Here is a 26184-nt window from a genome sequence, read left to right as displayed (position 1 = left end):
AGACCCAAATGCCCGCATTTGGCCCATATCCCTCTATACCCATCTTACCCATGTAACTGTCTAAATGCTTTTTAAAAAAAACCCGCTTCTACTACTGCCTCTGGCAGCTTGTTCCAGGCACTCACCACCCTGAGTGAAAGAATTGCCCCCCTGGATCTCTCCCCTCTCACCTTAAACCTATTCTGTCTAGTTTTAGACTCCCCTACCTTTGGGAAAAGATGTAGACTATCTACCTTCTCTATGGTGCTGAGTTGCTGCGACATCTACAGTGTTATTATGGAGGAAGTTCCAAGATTTTGATCCAGCAGCAGTGAAGATACAGCGACATATTACCAAGGCAAGATGGCATGAGGCTTGGAGGCAAAGTTTCTGATGTATCTGCTGCTTGTGTCCTTCTACACGGTAAAGATCGTGGGTTTGGGAGGTGCTATCTAAGGAGCCGTGGTGAGTCCTTGCAGTATATCTTGTAGATGGCAAACATGGTTGCTACTGTTCATCGGTGATGGAGGGACTGAATGTTTTTGCCAGGGGTACCAACCAAGTGGGTTGATTTTCCCGAATGGTATAGAGCTTCCTGAGCACTGTTGGAGTCACACTTATCCAGGCAAGTGGAAAACATTCCATTACACTCCTGACTTGTGCCTTGTAAATGTGGACAGGTTTTGGGGGACCAGGAGGTAAGTCATTCGCTGCAAGATTCCGAACCTTTGACCTGCTGTTGCAGTTTTTATGTGTCTAGTCCAGTTCAGTTTCTGTTCAATGATAACCCCAGGATGTTATAGTGAAAGATTCAGTAATGGTAAAGCCATTGGATATCCAGGGGAGTTGGTTAGATTCCCTCTTATTGGAGATGGCCATCACCTGCACTTCTATGAAATGAATGTTACTTGCCTCTTATTAGCCCAAACCCGGATATTGTCCAAGTCTTGCTGCGTATGGACATTAGCTGCTTCAGCATCTGGGGAGCCCTGAATATTGTGCAATCATGGCGTGGCGTGGTGTGGCATACCCAATTGTTATGTTCTCTGCTATTATAGAAGTGATGCACAGAGATGGAGTACCACCATGCAGCTCGCTCTAGGTTGTAGGGAACAGGGTCTGGAATGAAAACTGGTGGGTGCGTTGTCTATGCGTTTCTCTCAGAATGCTCAAAGTGAGGGTACCAGCTCCTCCACCCCTCTCCCAGTGGCCACTGCATCTGATGACAATGCAACAAGGGAGGAATGCCCAACCAAGGGATGTATCATCCAATTTCACTACAGGACTACTGCCAAGATCATTATGGCCACCAGGATAGTGGGGTCAGTAGCTGCCTCCAATGTCACTGGCAATCAGGGTGAGGTGGATGTGGTTGCAGGGTACACACCAAGACAGCACCAGCAAAGGCAAGTTGAAGGCACCTTAAGCACAATGACAGAGACGTGTCATGGGTGATATTATTACATTATTTTCATTCATTATGTTGAAATTTGTGTTTCATTTGGCAACACTGTATTTTTTTTTGCTTCATTTACAATAACATAAACGTTGACTTTGCATCAACGGGCTGTGTTGGTTTGATGGTTGCAATAATCCAGATGCAGCACAAACTGTACTGTGGTGTGTGCTGCTGGTGTTTTGGGTTGGCTTAGCATATCCAAATGGTTTGTAAAGGAGACAGTACCATTGTCTCAAGTGAGCATTAATGTATTGGATTCCTAGGTGAATGTTATGCAGGATCAAAGCTTCCCTGGTATCTCTGCCTCTGATGGTAGTCATGATGTGGAGATACCGGCATAGGACTGGGGTAAACACAGTAAGAAGTCTTACAACACCAGGTTAAAGTCCAACAGGTTTATTTGGTAGCAAACATCACTAGCTTTCGAAGCACTGCTCCTTCATCAGGTGAGTGTGAGTTCTTTTCACAAACAGGGCATATAAAGGCACAAATGCAGTATAATGATTGGAATGCAAGTCTTTACAGCTAATCAAGTCTTAAAGGTACAGACAATGTGAGTGGAGACAGCATTAAGCACAGGCTAAAGAGATGTGTATTGTCTCCAGACAAGACAGTTAGTGAGATTTTGCAAGTCTAGACAAGCCGTGGGGGTTACAGATAGTGTGACATGAACCCAAGACCCCGGTTGAGGCTGTCCTCACGTGAATGGAACTTGGCTATCAGTCTCTGCTCAGCGACTCTGCACTGTCTGTGTCATGAAGGCTGCCTTGGAGAATGCTTACCCGAAGATCAGAGGCCGAATGCCCGTGACCACTGAAGTGTTCCCCAAAAGGAAGAGAACACTCTTGCCTGGTGATTGTCGAGCTCATTTATCCATTGTCGTTACGTCTGCATGGTCTCCCCAATGTACCGTGCCTCGGGACATCCTTTCCTGCACCGTATCAGGTAGACAATGTTGGCCAAGTTGGAAGAGTGGATAGTGTTCTCACGTGGCATCCGTGTCGATGATCTGGCACATCTTGCTGTGGCAGGGTTGTGTAGTGTTGTGGTCACTGTTCTCCTGAAGGCTGGGTAGTTTGCTGCAGACAATGGTCTGTTTGAGCTTGTGCGGTTGTGTGCCACAGTGAAAAACCACACTGACCTCCTCAGAAGACAAATATGGGACACAGTAGATAGAGTACCCTTTGTCATCCAGTACTTCCCCAAAGCGGAGAAGCTACATTATTTCCTCCGGAACCTTCAACATGTCATCAATGAAGACGAACATCTCGCCAAGGCCATCCCCACATCTTACTTTCAAACAACCGCACAAGCTCAAACAGACCATTATCCGCAGCAAACTACCCACCCTCCAGGAGAACAGTAACCACGACACCACACAACCCTGTCGCAGCAACCTCTGCAAGACATGCCAGATCATCGACATGGACGCCATCATCTTACGTGAGAACACCATTCACCAGGTGCACGGTACATACTCTTGCAACTCAGCCAACATTGTTTACCTGATACGCTGCAGGAAAGGATGTCCTGAGGCATGGTACATTGGGGAGACAATGCAGACGCTGCGACAACCAATGAATGAACACCACTCGACAATCACCAGGCAAGACTGTTCCCTTCCTGTTGGCGAACACTTCAGCAGTCATGTGCATTCGGCCTCTGATCTTCGGGTAAGCGTTCTCCAAGGCAGCCTTCACGACCCAGACAGCGCAGAGTCGCTGAGCAGAGACCGATGGCCAAGTTCTGCACACATGACGACGGCCTCAACCGGGATCTTAGGTTCATGTCACACTATCTGTGACCCCCACGACTTGCCTGGACTTGCAAAATCTCACTAACTGTCCTGTCTGGAGACAATATACACCTCTTCAACCTGTGCTTAATGCTGTCTCCACTCACATTGTCTGTACCTTTAAGACTTGATTAGCTGTAAATACTCGCATTCCAATCATTATTCTGTAAATTGAGCTTGTGTCTTTATATGCCCTGTTTGTGAAAAGAACTCCCACTCACCTGACAAAGGAGCAGCACTCCAAAATCTAGTGGCATTTGCTACCAAATAAACCTGTTGGACTTTAACCTGGTCTTGTAAGACTTCTTACTGTATCTCTGCCTCCTTCAGTGTTCCTGTTGTCTGCCTTCTAGTTCTCACCCTGCTCTTCCTAAGACCCATCACTGAAGTCATCACCCTGGCCTACGGAGCTGCCACACTTTCCTCATTTTCCATTGGGTCCTCCCTTGTCAGATCCAGGTTATACAGGGTGCAGAATGCCAAGACTATGAGGGAGGTATACTCCAGAGGTATTGCAATGTTTTCCCAGATTGATCCAGGCATCTGATGGTCCACTCCACAGCAGCATTGTGGAGATATGACTCTTGTTATATCCCTCTTCCACCTGTGCTGGTGGGTGCCAGGGTGGGGTCATGAGACACCTTTTGATGGATTGCCCTTGTCACCCAGAAGCCACCTATCCAATCATGCATGAGCAAGGAACAGTCTTGGTATCTGTGAGTGCTACAATATTTAAGAACTATGTCAGCCATCAGAGTAACGGGCACAGTGCGGTAGAATCTGTGTCCTGCGGTTGCAGACGATCTGCTCATTCACTGAGTGAAAGCCCTGTCAGTTCGTAAAGGATCTCAGCTCACCTGTTGGCGCCTTGATACCACATGAGTGCAATCTGTTGTACCCTGGACTCAGGGGAACCCAGCCATCACCATGAACCTCATGTTTTCTCCACCTGGGTGGCCCTGTCTGATAATGGATAAATGTGCAGACATGTTCTGGAAGATTGTGTCAGTGATAAGCTTGACACAACTGTGTGCAGCTGATTGAGACACCCTGCACAGATCCCCCACTGAGTCCTAGTAAGAACTAGTGGAGTAGAAGCTGAGAACCGCTGTGATTTTTAAAGTCATTGCGGTGACTGCTACTCAGTTGGAAATGCTTTTTGGCCCAATCATCTGGCACATTGCTTCCACTATGTCCCTGAACAGGTGGGGCCTCCTTCAACATTGGATCTTAAACATTTAGAGATAGTTGGAGCATTGCCTGGAGAGTCTAGCCACAGGGTATCTTCTGTCAATGATCCTACTTTCATCTCTCAGCTGGCCTTGCACCAAATGAACCTCTGCCTCTCCCCTCAAGGTCTCTCTCTGGGATGCTTCCCTCACTCACCTCAGCTCCTCTCCCTCTTGCATCTCTCTATCTCCTCAGAGGAGGCCCTAGCAGCTGAGTATACTAGCCCCATTAGATGAGATGTAGAAGAACATACGTCTTGCAAATAAAGATGCACTGTGCTGCAATCCTCAAGCAGAGCTTTCAGGGAAGATAAGATCCTCACATACAGCGAGGCAGGCTTGAAACATACAGAAATCAATGAAAATCTGGCATAACTCTGTACTTACACAGCAACAAAATCATAATGAGACTGAATGTGCTCGCAAGACAGAGCCTTTTATTCTGCCTTTGGATGAGAAGTTGATTAAAATGCATTGGTTACTCCCTCATTTTGCCTGTGCAATGGGCAAAGAATAGCTTGGGCAATGTAAAATCATCTTCTATTAGCTCCTCGCTGATCTTAGCTGGACCTTTAATTGCCAGCAAGGTAGGTGTCCACCTCAATAATGGTGACCATGAAACTACTATCATTGATGAAAACACATCTGGTTCCCTTTACGGAAGGAAATCTGCCATTCTTATCTGGTCTGGCCTATATACCACTCCTGATCGGAACAGGGCTGACTCTTAAATGACCTCTGAAATGACCTAGTAAACCATTCAGTTCGAGGGCAATTTAGAATGTCAACATCCTATGAGAGAATAAAAAAAACTTGAGGATTTTTAAGGAGAGGGATGGCATCTGTGACTAGGGAATTGAGTTTGGAGCAGAGAACATAAACAATCAGTTCCCCCAGTATTAAATTGCAGAAAACTTGCATTCAGTTGGTATTGGATGTCAGGTAAGCAGTGTGATAATTTAGCAACTGTAGGAGTTGAGATGTGGTGGTGCTATTGAACCGGGTGTGAACTAACACAGATTTTTCAGATGTCATTAAGGGGCCGCACGTAATTTTCCTTTGCCAATCATACTGGGTGTTTTGGTCAGGATGGGTTGTGAGTTGGAAGGGAACTTGGAGGTGATAGTGTTCCCACGCCTGCTGCCCTTGTGCTTTGAAGGTTACGGATTTGGGAGGTGTTGTCGAAGGAGTCTTGGAGGTTTGTTACAAGGCAGCGGGTAGATGGTACACTCTGCTGCCAGGAGGGAATGGATGTCACATGACAGATAGGCAACCAATCAAATTAGCTGCTTTGTCAATGGCTGTGTTTATTGGCTTACCACATGATCATTTCTGTTTCACTGAGGTTATTCTTCACTATATAATCTTTCATTCATTTATTGCTAATTTAAGTTTATGACTTCTGGACCTAGTTTTATTATTGAATTTAAAGGTTCTATTTTAATTAATAGTTTTAATCCAGTGCAGTTCCTCAATTCCAGAAGGTGTAATTTGAACTCCTGCAGGCATATCTTTATGGCGCTTTCCTTAGTCCGTTAGTTGGAGTACAGTTCGGGCGCAGTTCTCTTAATTCACTTTCCGAGATTGCTGACTCAGAAAGTTGTTCAAGACATGAACACACAATCTAGACTGACACTCCAGAGAGGAGTTGCTGAATCCACAAGTTCTTCAGTCTGAGATTATACAACTCTGAATGCTCAGAATGTTAAAATTGGGCAAACTTTAGATGACAAAGCACTTTCTCACTAACGGATTTTGGAACGATGTAACTGTTTCTGATGGGCCAGTATTTTCAGGACATTAAAGAAAACTTTCCAAATCTGAATCATCCCACTGAATTTCAATAACAGGAAGTAGGGAGATTAAGGTTCTAAGTGCAGACATGTTTAATTTTAACCAAACAAGCTACTTAAAATAGAAAGGTTAGGAAAATAAGAGGCGTTTTTACAGCATCAATCGCAGCTGCAGGATGTTCTAAACAGCTTCACAGCCAAGGCGGCATAATGGTATTGTCACAGGATTAGTAATCCAGATACCCACGGCAATGGTCTGGGAACCCAGGTTTGAATCCCTCAGTAAAATGTGAATTCAATAAATATCTGGAATTAAAAGTCTAATGATGACTATGGTACCATTGCTGATTGTCATAAAACCCATCTGGTTCATTAATGTCTTTTAGGGAAGGAAATCTGATCTTAAATGGGCCAGCATGGGCAATTAGGGATGGGCAATAAGTTAGGGAAGTGTAATCTGTTTAACTGATGCATTTTGAGGGACAAACGCTGGTCAGGATACTGAGGAGAACTCCAATGCAACAACAAGCCAAGAATCTGAAGATTATCTTGCAGTTTAACAGGACACATTTAAGAAAATGTCACCAGCCCATCATTTTCTGAAATCCAAGAGACAACTCCATTGCAGTTCACATTGAAGATAAAACAAAGCAGAATATTTGGAAGACTCAGAGCAATGTTTTCAATATGCTCTTGCATTTAATCACTGAGGCAGTATAGTTTGCTTCAAGGGATCTGTATTATACATAGAGATGAAATAAATATTTGCTCATAACATAGCTTTAACTGAAAAAGAATGTCTCTCTTTGATGTGTAGCAGCAATCTGTAGCACTGTCCAGAACAGTGGACAGTCATATTTTGGAAAAAAATAATCGTTTAGTTGCCTTGAGAAGCGCTTGAGATCCAAGAAGGGTTTCCATTCGTTGTATTTCCATATTGCAGAAGACCAATAGGCAGCAGCCCAGCTCCAGACAGGTCAGACTTGTATATCCATCAACTTGCTCAATATATTTTTGTTTTCCTCTCAAAAAACTATCTGTGAAGATGGGCTGCCAATTCCATTAGTTATATGTTTTTATTTCTGTCTTCTCTCCGGTTTTGTTTTGTTCCAACAGTTCAAATTGACAGCTTTCCTTTAAATAAGACAGGTTGATTACATTAAAAGGGTTGGAACAAATAGGTACAACTCTTCCCTTCCCCAGCACCCCCAACCTGTCATACAATATACAAAAATAGATCTTCCTTCTGTTTCTTATTTTATTAATAATAATGATGCAAAAATAATGTTCTGGGACAGTTCATTGTCTATGAGGTCCTTTAACTGGAAGTCAATGGTCGTATTCGTTTAGTCCTCTTGTTGACTGTGGTGAATTTAAATGGTGCCTGCGTCTCCCCCTGGATCTTAGGGTATCTTTTCATGAAATGTACTTCTTGTTGATTTTGTTGAGTTTTAGGTCCTTTCCTTGGCCTCCCCTTTTTGGTGAAACCTACGTACCAGCCCATATATTTTGCAGACATCAGGGCAGTGTAGTTGTTCTCCAGAACTATCTCAATGAAGACACACTCCTTGCTTCTGTCGCTGATCTGGAAGCATAAAAGGAAAATGTTGGCGGTTAGTGTTCTGCACCAGGGTTTGTTCCACTTTCTCCCTCCCACTGCTCCCTTCCCCAGCCCTCATTCTCTGCTTCATGATGTTCAGACCTGATTCAAAATGCTCAGCAAGGTGTGAGGACAGAGCCAACCCAGTCACTACCCAGCAATAAACAATAAAAGAGTCCATTAATCTGAGCCTGTAACCCTCCACTCTATCATCCGACAGCAAAGGCAATCTATAGTCCACTCCATGTTTCATCTGTCTTTGTAGTGCCTTGAGTCTCCCACTGTTTGTCTCTTTCTGTGGTGGCCACTTGGTAATGTGTAGGAAACCATCATGCATGGATGGAATGGAGAGGCACTTACTCTTGTTATATCACATTAGTTTGAGACACGGCTGCATTAGGCCACTGTACCCTCATGGCTAGGAGCCTGGCAAGTACAGGAACACAAGTCTTCAGTAATATTGCCAAAATATTGTCAGAGCCTGTAATCTTTATGGTATTAGATGCCTTTGGATGTTTCTTGATACCGAATGGAGTCAATCAAATTGGCTGAAGACTGACATCTGTGACACTGGGGTCCTCTGAAGAAGTCTGAGATGGATCATCCACTCGACACTTCTGGCTAAAGATTATAGAACATAGAACACTACAGCACAAACAGGCCCTTCGGCCCACGAGTTGCGTCGATCACATCAACACCTACCAATCTATAGACCTATCTATAACCCCCAATCCCATTAAACCCCATATACTCATCCAGAAGTCTTTTAAAAGACCCCAGCGAGTTCGCCTCCACCACCACTGACGGCAGCCGATTCCATTCACTCATCACCCTCTGAGTGAAAAACTTACCCCTAACATCACTTCTGAACTTCCCCCCCCGCACCTTAAATCTGTGTCCTCTCGTAGCAACCATTTCAACCCGGGGAAATAGCCTCTGAGAATCCACCCTATCCATTCCTCTCAACATTTTATAAACCTCTATCAGGTCGCCTCTCAACCTTCGTCTCTCCAGGGAAAAGAGACCCAGCTCCCTCAACCTAACTTCATAAGGCATGCCTCCCAGTCCAGGCAACATCCTTGTAAATCTCCTCTGTACCCTTTCAATAGCTTCTACGTCCTTCCTATAGTGAGGCGACCAGAACTGCGCACAGTACTCCAAATGAGGCCTGACAAGGGTCTTATAAAGTTGCAGCATTACCTCCCGACTCCTAAACTCAATCCCTCGATTAATGAAGGCCAGTACACCATACGCCTTCTTGACCACCTCCTCCACCTGCGAGGCCGATTTAAGAGTCCTGTGGACCCGGACCCCAAGATCCTTCTGCTCTTCAACACTACTAAGACTCCTGCCCTTGATAGTGTACTCGTTCATCCCGTTGGTTCTGCCAAAATGGACGACTACGCATTTATCCGCGTTGAAGTCCATCTCCATTATTGCAACTGCTTCAGTCTTATCTTTTGCACTGATGTACCGGGCTCCCCCATCATTGAGAATGAGGATATTTCTGGAGCCTCCAGTGAGTTGTTTAATTGCTCACCACCATTCACAACTGGATGTGGCAGGACTGCAGAGCTTGGATCAGATCACTGGTTGTGGGATCGCTTAGCTCTATCTATTACGTGCTGCTTGTGCTGTTTGACATACAAGTAGTCATGTTTTGTTGCTTCGCCATGTTGACATTTCATTTTTAGGTATGCATGGTGCTCTTCCGGGCATGTCATCCTGCACTCCCCATTAAACCAGGGTGGATCCCCTGGCTTGATGGTGTTGGTAGAGTGGGGATAATCCAGGCCACGAAGTTACAGATTGTGGTTGAGTACAATTCTGCTGCTGCTGATGGCCCACAACGCCTCAAGGATGCCCAGTCTTGAGCTGCTAGATTTGTTCAAAATCTATCATTCTATCCCATTTAGCACGGTGGTACTGCCCCACAGCACAATGAAGATTATTCATAGAATCACAGAATCCCTACAGTGCAGAAGGAGGTCATTTGGCCCATTGAATTGGCACCGACCACAATCCCACCCAGGCCCCATTCCTGCAACCCCTCATTTATAGAAATCATAGAACCCTACAGTGCAGGAAGAGGCCTTTCGGCTCATCAAGTCTACACCGAATACAATCCCACCCAGGCCCTACCCCCATATCCCTACATATTATACCCACTAATCCCTCTAACCTACACATCCCTGGACACTAAGGGGCAGTTTTAGCATGGCCAATCAACCTAACCCACACATCGTTGGACTGTAGGAGGAAACCGGAATACCCAAAGGAAACCCACGCAGCCACGAGGAGAATGTGCAAACTCCACACAGGCAGTGACTCAAGCCGGGAATCGAACTCAGGTCCCTGGAGCTGTGAAGCAGCAGTGCTAACCACTGTGCTACCACGCCACCCATTTTTACCTTTCTAATCCCCCTGGCACGAGGGTTAATTTATCATGGCCAAAAAAACCTAACCTGCACATCTTTGGGCTGTGAGAGGAAAGCGGAGCGCCGGGAAGAAACCCACGCAGACAAGGGGAGAATATGCAAACTCTATACAGACAATGACCCAAGGCCAGAATTGAACCCAGCTCACTGGCACTGGGAGGCAGTAGTGCTGACCTGTTATTCTCAACATGAAGGCAGGACTTTGTCTCCGCAAGGACTGTGCGGTGATCATTCTTACTGATACTGTCATGGACAGCTACATCCATGCACATAGGTTGTTGAGGATGAGGTCAAGTATGTTTTTCCCTTTTATTGGTTGCCTCACTACCTGCCACCGTCCTAGCCTATGTTCTTTAGGACATGGCCTCCTTGGTCTGTGGTGATATTACCGAACCAGTCTTAGTGATGGATATTGAAGTCCCCCATTCAGAGTACATTCTGTGCCCTTGCCACCCTCAGTGCTTCCTCTAAGTGGCGTTCAACATGGAGGAGTATTGAATCATCAGCTGAGGGGGAATGGTACATTGTAAACAGCAGGAGATTTCCTTGCCTACGCTCAATCTGAAGCTATGAGAACTCATGGGGTCCAGAGTCGATGTTCGGACTCCCAGGGCAACTCTCTCCTGACAGTATACCACTGCGCCACCACCTCTGCTGAGTCTGTCCTGCTGGTGGGACAGGACAATGATGACGATGGTGTCTGGAACATTATCAGTGAGGTATGATTTGGTGAGTGTGACTATATCAGACCGTTGCTTCACTAGTTTATGAGACAGCTCTCCCAATTTTGACAGAAACTCCCAGAGATTAATAAGGAGGGCTTTGCAGAGTCACGAGGGTTTGCCGTTGTCATCCCTGGTAGCCAGGTTGCTGCCTGGTGGTCCATCTACGTTCGTTCATTTTAGGCTTTGTAGCAATGGATAGAACGGAGTAGATTGCTAGGCCATTTCAGAGGGCGGTTAAGAGTCAACTACATTGCCGCGGGTCTGGAATCACATGTAGGCCAGACCATGGAAGGATGGCAGATTTCCTTCCCTAAAGGGAACCAGATGGGTTTTTATAACAATCAATAAAAAAGTTTCATGGTCACTATAATGAGATCAGTTTTTAATTCGAGATTTATTGATTGATTTTAAGTTTCACCAGCTGCTGTGTTGGGATTTAAACCCATATCCTTCACAGCATTAACCTGGGTCTATGGATGTCGAGTCCATTGATATTACCACTACACCACTGGTTTCCAAAATTTTAAAAAGCATTACTTTCCATGAAGAGTCCGTGGAGTCATCAAACTTGTTTTGCTGTCTAGTTAGATCATATCAGACCCAATGGTGTTAGATGCTATTCAGTTGGTCACACTCTTGTATCTGTGTCAGGAGTTTGTTGGTTCAAGTCCCACTTCAGGGTTTGTGTATGAAAATGCAAGGTGAAACTCCAGTGTTATGCTGAGTGATTGCTGTCTTCAGGATAAGATTCTGCAGCAAGGGCCTGTCTGCCCTCCTGTCATGTGAAAGATCCCATGGTACTATTCAAGACGGGCAACATTGATCTTGCAAACGATTTCTCAAAAATAGAGGGTGGGGTTTTCTGACTGCACTCGCCCCAAGATTGGAAAATCTCACCTGAGGTCAATGGGCCTTGGCATGGTCCGTGTCCCACCCGCTACAATTCCATTACAATTATCAATACAGACTTCTTTATCACAATGTGGTGATCACTTACATTACTGGATTATTAATCCAGAGAATATCAACTCCAACAGAACAAAGACCAGGAGTTACAGAACAAAGACCAGGAGCTACGAAGCAGAGGCCCGGAGTTACAGAGCAGAGACCCGGCATTACAGAGCACAGACCCAGAGTTATGAAGCAGAGACCCGGAGTAATAGAGACCGGGTGTCTGCTGTGCAACTTTGAGTCTCTGCTCAGTAACTCGGAGTCTCTGCTTCGTAACTTTGGGAGTTACAGAGCAGAGACCCAGAGTTACAGAACAGAGATCCAGAGTTACAGAAAAGAGATTCGTGTCTCTATTTTATCACTGATTCTAAGTGTTGGGCGGACTTGAAAGTGGGAGTCCTTCAGATCTGTGTTTTAGACCCGTTCTCAGTGCCCCCATATGCACTCTGTGTGCAAAAATATCAGTAATTCCAAATCATGCTGCACAAGCCTTATGGCGGGGCTTAACCCACCAGAAACCCTGCAGCTCTGATCGGTGCCTCCAACAGTGCATGTGCAGACAAAACATGAAAGAACAATGTTCCACTGCCACATCCCTTCTGGGCCAATAATGCCTCCCCCTGGTCCCCACAGACCCACAATTCTTCCTCCAACTCCTCCGCCTCAGCTCCAGCAGCAACCAAAAGAACAGCAAGATCGATCGGTTGCATCGCAAAAGCCATCTCATCACTCTGAAGGGGAAGGGGGAGGGGTTGGAGATGGAGAGGAACACATGTAGAGGCTCCCCAAAACCTCAACTCCCTCCCCACAACTCCCCCAGCCACATGCTTCCCAGAATCACAGCCCCCCCCCAATCTCCCCAGCCACATGCTTCCCAGAATCACAGCCCCCCCAATCTCCCCAGCCACATGCTTCCTGGAATCACAGCCCCCTCAACTCCCCCAGCCACATGCTTCCCAGAATCACTGCTCCTTGAAAAGTTGAGAGGCTGCAGCAGTGCAATTTGCAAGGGCTTTATGCTTATCCTTCAGCTGGAAGTGTGCTGAGTGTGTTTGGACCATGCAGCATCACAAGACCCGAGGTCAATGCTGAGACCCGGTTCCGTGCTGCAAGTCGGGCATCAGGGACCCTGCTGAGCAACTGCCCCCGCACCCCCCCATTCCCCCACACATTCGCAGAGCCACCACTGACCCGAGAAACAAAATGGCTGCAACTAAAGTGAGTAGCAGAGAGCCGTCGGACACTATGCACTTATCTCGTCACTAACACTCACTGATGGAGCATCCGAATCGGATTTTTGGAGCATGCTTGTTTTGCACCGATTCTGGATTGGCAAACGCAGTGGTAAAGGGGAAAGTGCTAGTAAAGTTTGGCATCCAGCCCATTAAGTCAATTTAATGACCATTTTGGACATGGTCACAATTGCATCCATTTTCGGGCCTTGGTAAAAGGGGAACTGGCACAGAGGTGGGCACGGATCATGCAACTTGCCTCATGCCTGACTTTACCAAGTTTTCACACCCGAAAACAGGTGCAACTTGATGGTAAGATCAAGCCCCTGGAGTTACAGAACAAAGATCCGGAGTTACAGAGCAGAGATCCGGAGTTACAGAACAAAGATCCAGAGTTACAGAGCAGACTTATAGAGCAAAAAGAATAATGGGCTTGGAGATCTAGAATGACAAGAAGGTGATCCCAAAACCCACAACCATCTAAATTACAGCAACACCATCTGAGCTAAGATGATCTTTATAAAACGTAAACTATCTACTGAATGATTTTTACTTCAATTCTTTTTGTCAGGCACAATAATGGAAATGGATCCCAATCACACTTTGGTCCAACTTCCAAATTGTTCATTTCAATCCGAGTATTGAATGGACCAGTGTTCCTTACTTTGGGAGCTCTTTCGTGGATATGAAGCATAATAATAGCACATAAAAGGATAGGGGTTGGAGGTTAATATAACATTTCGATCTAGACTTAGTTCAACAGGAATACGCATTTTGTTGTGAGATTTAGTTCATACTCAGAGACATAATTGTGGTGGAAGTGGGGTGTTATTGGGCACATCAGAGTGGAATTCAAAGGGAGGTCAACTCAAGATGCAAAGACCACACTTACCTTGCCCACAAGCTTTCCTTTCCTGTTCATGCAGAGGTAATGATCTGTCTCCTTCCCCTTGATCCTGACTTGGCTGCCAAACGTGTCTGTTTCCACTAAGAGCTGGGCTTGGAAAGTAAGAAGAGAGAAACGTTAAGACAGCTGAAATTTCACAACAGATTGATAAATCTTCAGCTATTAGTACAGAAGCTCTGAGACAGCAGGTTCGGCTGATAAAACAGTCATCCAAATATTGTAATCATCAAGATAAGAACATAAGAACATAAGAAATAGGAGCAGGAGTAGGCCAGCTAGCCCTTCGAGCCTGCCCCGCCATTCAATAAGATCATGGCTGATCTGTCGTGGCTCAGTTCCACATTCCCGCCCTCTCCCCATAATCCTTAATCCCCTCGCTTATCAAAAACCCATCAACCCGCGTCTTAAAAATAGTTAGCGAGGCAGCCTCCACCACCTCAACGGGCAGAGAATTCCAGAGATTCACCACCCTTTGAGTGAAGAAGTTCCTCCTCAACTCTGTTTTAAACCGTCCCCCCTTTATCTTGAGGCTGTGCCCCCTAGTCCTACTGTCCTTTCTGAGCGGGAAGAGTCTCTCCACCTCTATCCTATCCATCCCATTCATCATCTTATACGTCTCAATGAGATCTCCCCTCATTCTTCTAAACTCTAACGAGTACAAGCCTAGTTTATTCAGCCTCTCCTCATAGCTCAACCCCCTCAACTCCGGGATGGCGATGTTAAAATGCTACGTATGGGCTCCTCTACACTGTCTCCAACAAACACTTCCAGGACAGGTACAGCACAGGGTTAGATACAAAGTAAAGTTCCCTTCACACTATCGCATTGTATATGATCTCACATTGGAGAGGCAGTGGTATTTTCACTCAATTAGTAATCCAGAGACCCAGGGTAGCCCACGGTAGATGGTGAAATTTGAAAATAATAATCTGGAATTAGAAGTCTAATGTTTACCATTGTCAATTGTTGTTAAAAAAAACCCATCTTTAGGGAAGGAAATCTACCATCCTTACCTGGTCTGGTCTACACGTGACTCCAGACCCACAGCAATGTGGTTGGCTCTTAGCTGCCCTCTGAAATTACCTAGCAGGCCACTCAGTTTAAGGGCAATCAGGGATGGACAATGAATGCTGCCCTAGCCAATGACACCCACATCCCACGAAGGAATCTTTTAAAACGTCCATGGAGCTTTAGACCCTTTACTCGAACAAAGACAGCCCACCAATGTTGCTACTTTCTTAGAAGGCTAAGGAACTTCAGCATATCCACCACAACTGTCACCAATTTTTACAGGTGCACTATAAACAGCATTCTTTCTAGGTGTATCACAACTTGATATGGCTCCTGCTCTGCCCAAGACCGCAAAAAACTACAAAGGGCTGTGAATGTAGCTCAGTCCATCCGGTAAACCAACCCCTCATCCACTGACTCCTTTTACAGTTGCCGCTGCCTAGAAAAAGCAGCCAGCATAATCAAGCACCCCATGCACCCCGGACATACTCTCTTCCATCTTCTTCCATTGGGAAAAAAATACAAAAGTCTGAAAACTCATATCAACGGACGCAGAAAAGCTTATTCCCTGCTGCCATCAGACTTTTGAATGGTCCTATCATATATTCAGCTGATCTTTCTCTTCACCCTATCTGTAACAGTATATTCTGCACCCTCTCCTTTCCTTCTCCCTTATGTACTTTATGGTATGCTTTGTATGCACAATAAACAATACTTTTCACTGTATCCCAATATATGTAACAATAATAAATCAAATCAAACCAAATGAGAAGAGTTACTTCTGAAACACAAACATCCCTCAGTCTGGTAGGCACAAAAATTATAATAGGATTCATAAATGGCTAATCAGGCAGATCATGAGAGACATTGAAAGGAAATCAACATGTGGACAGAGGAAACAGTGGATGTGTGATATTTCATCATGCAGCCTATTACTGATGCACATTTACTCAGTGTATGCTGCATTGATCCTGCAAAGGTCAACAAACTGACAGCTTCCTCCGCTGTCTGTCTTTGCTGAGTCTTTCTGTCATTATTATTCTCTGTGTCTCTTTTTCCTCTTTTTCTCTTCCTGTCCACACGCCCTGCCGAGGTGTGGGATTTATTGATGAGGTTTCTTGCTTTCCCTGACCAGGAACACAGCTATATGGGAAGGGTTTGGCAGCACTTGCTCCAGGGATACTCTCTCCCTGTTAACCCCACGCTCTGCAATAGCTCTTTGCTTTTTCTCACTGTTGAGTGAGAGTTCTCCATGTGTACCAGTGATCATCACCTCCCATGGGAAGCTCCCGCTAAATGCAGAATAGGTTCGCTCAGTTACGAGTTGGATATGTACCAGAATTATCAAAGTAATTTTACATAGCACCTCATCACTACCCCCAAGGATTTCCACCAGTGATATCTGCTCCTGGCTGCTGGTCAGACTCGTCATTTGACCTGTCAAGTATTTCATTCAGCTGAATGCCAGGTGGGAAATTCAACTAAGAGACATGAATGCTGTTGTTCACTTAGCAACACTCCTGCATCATTGGCCTCGCAGGATTTATCAGCTATTTCCCATTTCACTTGCTACCTTCCTGTAAATATCCAGGCTACTCTATCAGTGCACGTCAGTAGTATACAACTAAATCCACAAGCACATTGTATCCAAGCACAACTATACCTGCAGTCTCACTGTACTGGGTGGCATGGTGGCACAATGGTTAGCACTGCCGCCTCACAGCACCAAGGATCAAGGTTCAATTCCGGCCTTGGGTCATTGTCTGTGTGGAGTTTGCACTTTCTCCCTGTGTCTGCGTGGGTTTCCTCCGGGTGCTCTGGTTTCCTCCCACAGTCCGAAGATGTGTGGGTTAGGTTGATTGGCCATGCTAAGTTGACTTTAGTGTCAGGGCGATTAGCAGTGTAAATATGTAGGGTTATGAGAATAGGGCCTGGGTGGGATTGTGGTTGGTGCAGACTCCTTCTGCACTGTGGCGATTCTATGATTCTATGAACTATATCCAGAGTCACCGTATCCATTCACAACTACACTCACAGACTCACTGTACCATGCACAAACCCACTCAGACACTCATTGTTTCCATACACAACTAGACCATAGAGTGACTACCCACGCACAACTACAACCACAGACACACTGCATCTGGGCTCAAATATACCCACAAACCCACTGTAACCATGCATCAATAGACCAGCATATTCCTTGCATACACAAATATATCAGCAGGTGTATACTACATTTGAGTTTGCCAAACTTCCAAAAGATTAAACTCCTGGATGCTGTTGTTAGAAACCCTATCATAGATACTTTGAAAAACTTTGAACATTTAATTTATGATTTATAAAACATTGAGACTGAATGAAAGTCTTTGGTGTTGTCAGTGTACCTGGGGGGTGGGAGGTCACATGATTAAAATTTCCGTGAATTGAGTTAGAAATCTATGTTCAACTAAACCAGCAGTCTCTATATTCATGTACACGTACATCAGTAGTCTCTCTGTATCAATGTACGTGTATATCAGCAGTCATGCTGTACCAATGTACGTGTATATCAGGAGTCTCAGTGTATCGATGTGCATGTATACTAGCAGTCTCATTGTATCAACGTATGTGTATACCAGCAATCTGACTGTCTCAATGTAAACGTATACCAGCAATCTCACTGTATCAATGTATGTGTATACGATAGTCTCATTGTATCAATGTACATATATACCAGCAGTCTCACTGTATCAATGTACGTGTACACCAGCAGTCACACTGTATCAATGTATGTGTATACTAGCAGTCTCACTGTCCAATGTACGTATATACCAGCAGTCTCACTGTATCGATGTAAGTGCATAGCTGCAGTCTCACTGTATCAATGTACGTGTATACCAGCAGTCTCACTGTATCAATATACATGTACACCAGCAGTCTCACTGTATCAATGTACGTGTATACCAGCAGTCTCACGGTATTAATGTACATGTGTACCAGCGGTCTCACTGTATTGATGTATCTTTATACCAGCAATCTCAATGTAAATGCATAGCAACAGTCTCACTGTATCAATGTATGTGTATACCAGCAGGGTCAGTATATCGATGTACATGTCACTGCCAGTTCACAATCAGCTTTGCCGTATCAATGTTTTGTATATACTAACAGACTCATTGGCCTGAATTTTCATAATGATGAGAAGGGTCTCCAGTGTAGGCAGGGACCCATTTCAAGAGGTCCTGTCTCTGAACCCAGCACCCACTATTTTCACCAGGGGGTAAGGAAGCAGGTTGTACTTTGCTCATCCATGGTTCATAGAGGAAACTGCACATATTAAAATGAAACTGCCTTCAAACATACCCATTTTTTGATGTCAAAAAACATCATTTATGGGATTTACACTTCCCAGGAGAAGGTATAAACTTACCAGAGTTGGAACTGTCAAGTCATCAAGGCATTTAAGTATTCTGCCCTCTAAATAAAAAAAAAATGCCATTTTGAAAAAGAATCAGTTCTTGCTATTTCACTGTGTCTATTGACGGTAGGCTGTGGACTATTATAAGATTGTGCTGCATGATTGATCTCACAACCTATCACTGTCACAATGGGATGCTTGTCAGTTGACAACTGGATTGGCAGCTCCAAGTTATTACCACTTCAAGTATTCGAAATGGGGCCATGAATACAAATATTTGCTTTTATTAGGGATCAAGCACTGAAATGAAATGTTTGTTTTATAATGGGTTAAGTCGTTGAAGGAATTTAAATGTAATGATTTTTAAAATTTAAAACAAAACACTAATTCATATAGACTGCAACAGACATTTAAAACTTTATTTTATTTAACCTCAACCCTGTGGTCTACCCACGATGGAGGGTATATGAGCAAAGGATGGTAGATGGGAGAAATGGGTTGACATGAGTTGACACTAAGTTGGTATTGGCACTATAAAGGATTATGGGTAATGCATAGAGGGACATAGGTTGGCATGGAGGGTATGAGGAACCATGGAGGTTGGTAGGAAGCATGAAATAGCATCTATTGTCACCACCCTATTTGCCTCCCTTTTCGCCTTTAAAGATCTAAGAACAAACACACCAATGTCCCTTTGATCTGTGGAACTTCCCAGTGTCAGACCTTTCATAGTATACTTCCTTATCAAATAAGTATCTTAATGTAGTTATCTAATGTAATCTTAATAGGTCTCCCATGTGGGACTTTATCAAAGGCTTTGTTGAAATCCATGTAAGCTACATCAACGACACTAACCTCATCCACACTCTTGGTTACATGCTCAAAAAATTCAATCAAATTTGTTAGGTATGACTTCCTGCATCAAACCTTGCCTCTCCAAATGGAAATGGATACTCTCCTTGAGAATCTTCTCCAGTAGCTTCCTAACCACTGATGTGAGACTCACTGGTCTGTAGTTCCCTGGCTTGTCTCTACAACCTTTTTTAAATAGTGGACCACGTTAGTTGTTCTCCGGTCCTCTGGCACCTCCTGGGTGGCCATGGAGGAATTAAAAATTTGGGTCAGAGCCCCTGCAATTTCCTCGCTTGCCTCCCATAACAGCCTGGGACACAATTCACCCGGACCTGGAGATTCATCCACTTTTAAACCTGCCAATACTTCCTTATTCCCTATGATAATTTTTTTCTAGAGCCTCATAGTTTCTCTCCCCAAGTTCCATAACTACCTCCTCATTCTCATGGGTAAAGACAGATGTGAAAAGGATACTCAAGGGTATATAATCCACATCTTGATTATAGAGATTACACCGTGATCCCTCACATCTTAATCTGTCATCTACATCACTATTAGATATATCTGTTATATATTTAAATAGTTGCATGTATGCTTTAAGAGTTGGTCACATAATTTGGTGGTGATGTCATTGGGGTGTTTCACAGGCTCCTGCTTTAATTTAATTTTCTACTCTGTACAATCAACAGTTCCTTTAATAAACCTGTTGTTAGTATTTTGAATCTACATGTGTAAACTACATCTTTTTCCTTTTGTTTAAAACCCCTAACATAGTTAGGACATTACAATATCACATATAGTTACATTATATAAATTACTCACCAATACATCATATTTACATTAGAAACGGAATCTATCACACAATTCATTTACATACATTGAACCGAACTATATCATACATTTTCCTGTTATATCAATTACAGTGGGATATATAGGTTATATGATACACACTTCTGTTATGTAGATTGTATTAGGATAAATCTCTCACAATTTTGATGTATATTGCAACATTATCATTTTTCAGGCTTTCTAAAGAACAAGATTTTTTTGTTAAAACCAGTGATCCTTCAAGTAAAAAACTGCCTAAACTCTGGATAGATTGCACACCTTTGATAAATAGCATGCAGTAAGAGACCTTTTACATCTAACTATTGGTTGGTTGAGTTTCATTTGATGTTAAAATCTTCAAACTCTAAAATCTGACTCCAATCTATCTTCTTCCAGGTTTTAATAGAGATCTTATCCTTTCATTGTTATGTCATGTTTATGGGATGGTCAGTATCTCAGACACTGTGTACTATGTGGAGCGAAAGAGTAAAACAAGTTGCTGATACCCTAGTGAAAAAGAAAATGATTGTTGTGAAGTTTCCAGTATGCCTATTGCTTACTGAGTCTCAGAGTACTTACAGTGTCTATAAAACTGGACTTTAAGAAGAGATATTAGACTTCTCTTGGTGTGAGACTGGAGCACTCAACTTACCATCAAAATACTCAAGATGGTTCATCTTAAAGCCTTATTAATGTTAAGCTTTATTTTTGTATCACAGTATCTTATTCAGTAATATTATATAACTGTATTTCAACATCTTTAATATTACATTGTTATATCTTAATAAAATCTTTATACTTTGGTACAAAATCCTCGAGCTCCTTAATACAAGCGGTCAAACCTAGACAGATTGTTCACATTTTGGTGCCCAACATGGGACAATAAGGTACAATTTTGTACAACGAATAAGTGTCCATACTACTGGATGAAATTGGCATGACATGTTTGGGGTCATGCGAATATCATTTAATAGTTCAAGGACAATCCTGCAAATTAGTTGTTAATGTGACAAAAAATTATATACATATTCAGACACAAAGGGTATATACCAAAAATAATGTTTTTGACAGCGGCTGATGAGGTTGATAGTTCCAGAAAATGGAAGGTTTGTTATTAAATAATGTTAGATAAAACATAGAAGTATATCTAGGCAGAAGTAGAATTTAGTGCTTCAATATTTAAATACAGATAGATTTGATGTGAAGTTGGGAATAAGTTAAAGGAGTTAACTAAAGTAAAGAAAATCTCTGAAAATTTCTGGCAATGGTTGGAAAGTAGGAGTCTTATTACGTTAATTTCAAGAGCTGAAAAGATAAGGGAGCAATTGGAGGATACACCAGTTGAGAATCAAATGAGAATAAAGCACAAAAGGGTGAAGAGGAGGAAGTCAAGAGCAACAGTAAAAAATGGGCATGTTACAGAAATTGGTGAAGGTAGCGAGACTATTCAATGATAGGCTGGGGCAGAGAAATGGGAGAATGTGCAGAATAAAAACAATTATAGCCACTCAAACCATAGCTGACATTATTCTAAAGGAAAGAGAGGCAAGTCAAAGTTTAGATCGGAGTTGAGGAGGAACTTCTTCACTCAAAGGGTGGTGAGTCTCTGGAATTCTCTGCCCGTTGAAGTGGTGGGGGCTGCCTCGCTAAATATATTTAAGTCACGGGTAGATAGGTTTCTGATCAACAAGGGAATTAAGGGTTATGGGGAGAAAGCGGGAAAGTGGAACTGATCCACTTCAGATCAGCCATGATTTTACTGAATGGCGGGGCAGGCTCGAAGGGCTAGACAGCCTACTCCTGCTCCTATTTCTTATGTTCTTATGTAAGGAAGAGATTGAAATGCTTAAAGAAGATATCTCAGAGGGGAGTCCCTGCAGTTTCACTGCAGTGAAACTGGGCAGGACGAGAATGAGAATGAAGATGCAGGCTGGGATGATCTCACACCAGGTGGAACAAACAGGGAAAATTCTCTGGACGTCATCATGATTGAGGTCCAAGGAGTCAATATCCATAATGACCCCACATGTACAGTCAAATCAAATGTGGAGAGAATTGAGGCCCAGGATGGAGCCCAGCTACTAGAGGTTGCAGGAAGTGTGACACAGTTCAAAAGAATCACCTGTAGGGGTATATCACTGGAGGAGAAAACTATTCTGGAAATAAATGCAAGAAAGGTTCCAGGACCTCAATTGCAACAAGCCATCAAACTATGGAATTGGTCCAGTGTCTGCAGGAATATGGAAAGGCAGGCAGCAGGGGTAGGCAATTGTTACTGCTATGTTCTGGAAAGCAAAAGGAATAGGAGGTATTTGAGGTCAGACTGCTATTACAAGTAATGATGAATTATAAGCAAGCAAAAGAGTTGCATCTGCAAACTTTCACTTAGTGATTACGGAATCTTTATGTAGCGTGTGTTTGTGTTTGAACCCCAGCTACCAGTTTGTGATGAATTATGATGGAGTGTTAATTGGGGCAATAATTACTGATTTTTTATTAAGTTGTAGACATCACTTAGTATCATTGACTTCTCCAGCAATGAACTACACGCAAAGGCATGGGTTCCTGCCTGAGTGGATAGGAAATATGAACAAAGCAGTGACAGCAATGAGAAATCTAATGTGATGATGTGGAGATGCTGGCATTGGACTGGGGTAAACACAGTAGGAAGTCTCATAACACCAGGTTAAAGTCCAACAGGTTTATTTGGTAGCAAACACTACTAGCTTTCGGAGTGCTGCTCCTTCATCAGGTGAGTGGGAGTTCTGTTCACAAACAGGGCATGTAAAGATACAAACTCAAATTACAGAATAATGATTGGAATGCGAGTTTTTACAGCTAATCAAGTCTTAAAAACAATATGAATGCAGAAAGCATTAAGCACAGGTTAAAGAGATGGATATTGTCTCCAGACAGGACAGTTAGTGAGATTTTGCAAGTCCAGGTAAGTCATGGGGGTTACAGATAGTGTGACATGAACCCAAGATCCTGGTTGAGACCATCCTCATGTGTTCAGAACTTGGCTATCGGTCTCTGCTCAATGACTCTGCGCTGTCGTGTGTTGTGAAGGCCGCCTTGGAGAACGCTTACCCAAAGATCAGAGACCAAATGCCCATGACCGCTGAAGTGTTCATCAACAGGAAGGGAACAGTCTTGCCTGTTCATTATCGAGCGATGTTCATTCATCCATTGTCGTGGCATCTGTATGGTCTCCCCAATGTACCATACCTCGGGACATCCTTTCCTGCAGCGTATCTGGTAGACAACATTGAATTGCAAGTGTATGTACCATCTAACTGGTGGATGGTGTTCTCACATGAGACGATTGTATCCCTGTTGATGATCTAGCACGTCTTGCGGAGGTTGCTGTGGCAGGGTTGTGTGGTGTCATGGTTACTGTTCTCGTGAAGGCTAAGCAGTCTGCTACGAACAATGGTCTGTTTGAGATTGTGCAGTTGTTTGAAGGCAAGAAGTGGGGGTGTGGGTATGGTCTTGGCAAAATGTTCGTCTTCATCAATGACATGTTGAAGGCTCCAAAGATGTCATAGTTTCTCCGCTCTGGAGAAGTACTGGATGACGAAGGGGTACTCTGTCCACCATGTCCCATGTTTGTCTTCTGAGGAGGTTAATGCAGTTTTTCGCTGTGGCAAAGTGCCACATCCTGTTCTTATAAGCACATCTTACAGTATCTGGAAGTGTCTGTGGCAATCCTCCTCAGCTGAGCAGATCCTGTGTATTCAGATGGCTTGTCCGTAGGGATGGCTTTTTTAACGTGTTTAGGGTAGAAGCAGGAGAAGTGGAGCATCATGAGGTTATCCATGGGCTTGCTGTACAGTGAAGTGCTGAGGTGACTGCCTTTAATGGAGATGCATGTGTCCAAGAATGCAACCGACTCCGGAGAGTAGTCCATGGTGAGTCTGATGGTGGGATGGAACTTGTTGATGTCATCATATAGTTGTTTCAGTGATTGTTCACCATGAGTCCAAAGGAAGAAAATGTTGATGTATCCAGTGTACAGCATCTGTCAAAGGTCCTGTGCGGTGAAGAAGTCTTGTTCGAACCTGTGCATGAAGATGTTGGCATATTGAGGTGCGAATTTGGTCCCCATGGCTGTTCTGTGTGTCTGGATGAAGAACTGATTGGTGAAGGTGAAGACATTGTGGTCCAGGATGAAATGGATGAGTTGTAAAATTGCATCTGAAAAGTGGCAGTTGTTGGCGTTGAGTACTGAGACAGTTGCAGCAATACCATCATTGTGGGGGATGCTGGTGTAGAGTGCCGAGACATCCATTGTAACAAGGAGTACTCCTGGTTCAACTGCTCCATGTGTGCAAAGTTTCTGTAGGAAGTCCATAGCATCGCAACAAAAGCTGGGGGTTCTTTGTACAATAGGTTTTAGGATGCCCTTGACGTAGCCGGAAAGGTTCTCGCACAGGGTCCCATTGCCCGATACGATGGGATGGCCAGGTGTGTTTGCCTTGTGTATCTTCGGGAGGCAGTAGAGATCTCCAATGCAGGGAGTACGTGGGATGAGAGCACAGAGGGTGCTCTGAAGGTCCGGATCAAAGATCTTGATCAGAGTGTTGAGTTGATGGGTGTGTTCTTTGGCCGATCTGCAGGTAACTGTAGGTTCCCCGTTGTTCAGTTGTTGGTACACTTCTTTGCAGTAATCCGTTCTGTTCAGTATGACGATGGCCCCTCCTTTGCTGGTTTGATGATAATGTTGCAGTTGGTCTTGAGAGTGCGGATGACATTGCATTGTGCTTGGGTGATGTTTGGGGCTGTCTTGAGATTGCAGCTGATGAACTTGATGTTGACTCACCTCCTGACGGCTTGGGTATACATGTCAAGTTGAGGGCAGCGGCCTTCCGGAGGAGTCCAATTCGACTCTTTCCTCTCCGGTTGTTGCACTGCAGATCTCTCTGTCGGCTGTTCCGGTTCATTGGCATCTCATTGTGTTCGCTGTTGGCCTCTAGGGGTTTGTGGAAGAACTCCCGCAGCCTCATTCTCCTGATGAATTCTTCTGTGTCCTCCACGACTTGCCTAGACTTGCAAAATCTCACTAAATGGCCTGGCTGGAGACAGTACACATCTCTTTAACCTGTGCTTAATGCTCTCTCCACTGACATTGTCTGTACCTTTAAGACTTGATTAGCTGTAAAAACTCACATTCCAACCATTATTCTGTAAATTGAATGTGTCTTTTTATGCCCTGTTTGTGAACAGAACTCCCATTCACCTGACAAAACAGCAGTGCTCCGAAAGCTAGTGGCGTTTGCTACCAAATAAATCTAATGTAATGTAGAGGAATACAGACCAACAGCAACTGTGGGACCTGCAGAGGCTGAGGCTGGATAATGAATGTTGAATATGAAATAACTGCCACAAGGTCAGTGGCTCTTCACCAATTCCAGATTTATTTGCAATAGTTAGTAATACTCAAACAGGTACTTCCCAGTACAGAGTATACACCCTGAATACCAATAACTCAGACACTCCACATTATACACCTCTGAAGGACTATCAGATACGACAGTGTTGATTACCACAATTAGGGAGCTCATATTCTAAAAGGTCCACCTCATGGAACTGGTTAAAGTCATTACACAAGATATGAAAGGAAATGGCATGTATTCCATTCCTGCCCTACAACGACACAGAGACCATGGAATTGGGGGGGGGGGGGGGTGCTAAGGAAATGACTGTAAATACTCCTGAGGAATGTGAGCACATTATACTCAGAATGCTATGAAAATGTAGTTCAAATACACAGCAGCCACAGCCAGAGGAGAAATCAGCCTGCCCAGCTACACTGGCCTCCACAGCAGGAGGCACAATACACCATAGCACCTTCCCATCCACCCCCACAACTGCCCCCAGAAGTGAATCCACCATACTGGCACCCTCACAGCAGGGGAGAATCCAATAGACTGACACTCCCAGTACAGAAGGGGATACGTACGAAGGCTTTGACCAATCAGAACC

The 26184-nt window shown here is 44.0% G+C and overlaps 1 protein-coding gene across 1 annotated transcript in view; it reads right to left on the bottom strand.

The window, feature by feature from the left end:
* Nucleotides 1-7422: 7422 nt before the first annotated feature.
* LOC145351564 (fibroblast growth factor 18-like) overlaps nucleotides 7423-26184 on the bottom strand; it is a 57827-nt gene continuing 39065 nt past the window's right edge. The window contains exons 4-5 of the mRNA XM_080201157.1: nucleotides 14094-14200; nucleotides 7423-7840 (exon numbers count right to left, since the gene is read on the bottom strand). Of these exons, the coding sequence (XP_080057283.1) occupies nucleotides 7574-7840; nucleotides 14094-14200 (374 nt within the window). The 3' untranslated portion in view covers nucleotides 7423-7573. The remainder of the gene's footprint in view (nucleotides 7841-14093; nucleotides 14201-26184) is intronic.

This window comes from Carcharhinus amblyrhynchos, chromosome 13 (assembly GCF_965287045.1).
Source record: "Carcharhinus amblyrhynchos chromosome 13, sCarAmb.v2.hapA, whole genome shotgun sequence".
Lineage (NCBI taxonomy): Eukaryota > Metazoa > Chordata > Chondrichthyes > Carcharhiniformes > Carcharhinidae > Carcharhinus > Carcharhinus amblyrhynchos.
This window is presented reverse-complemented; position numbering and strand designations above follow the sequence as displayed.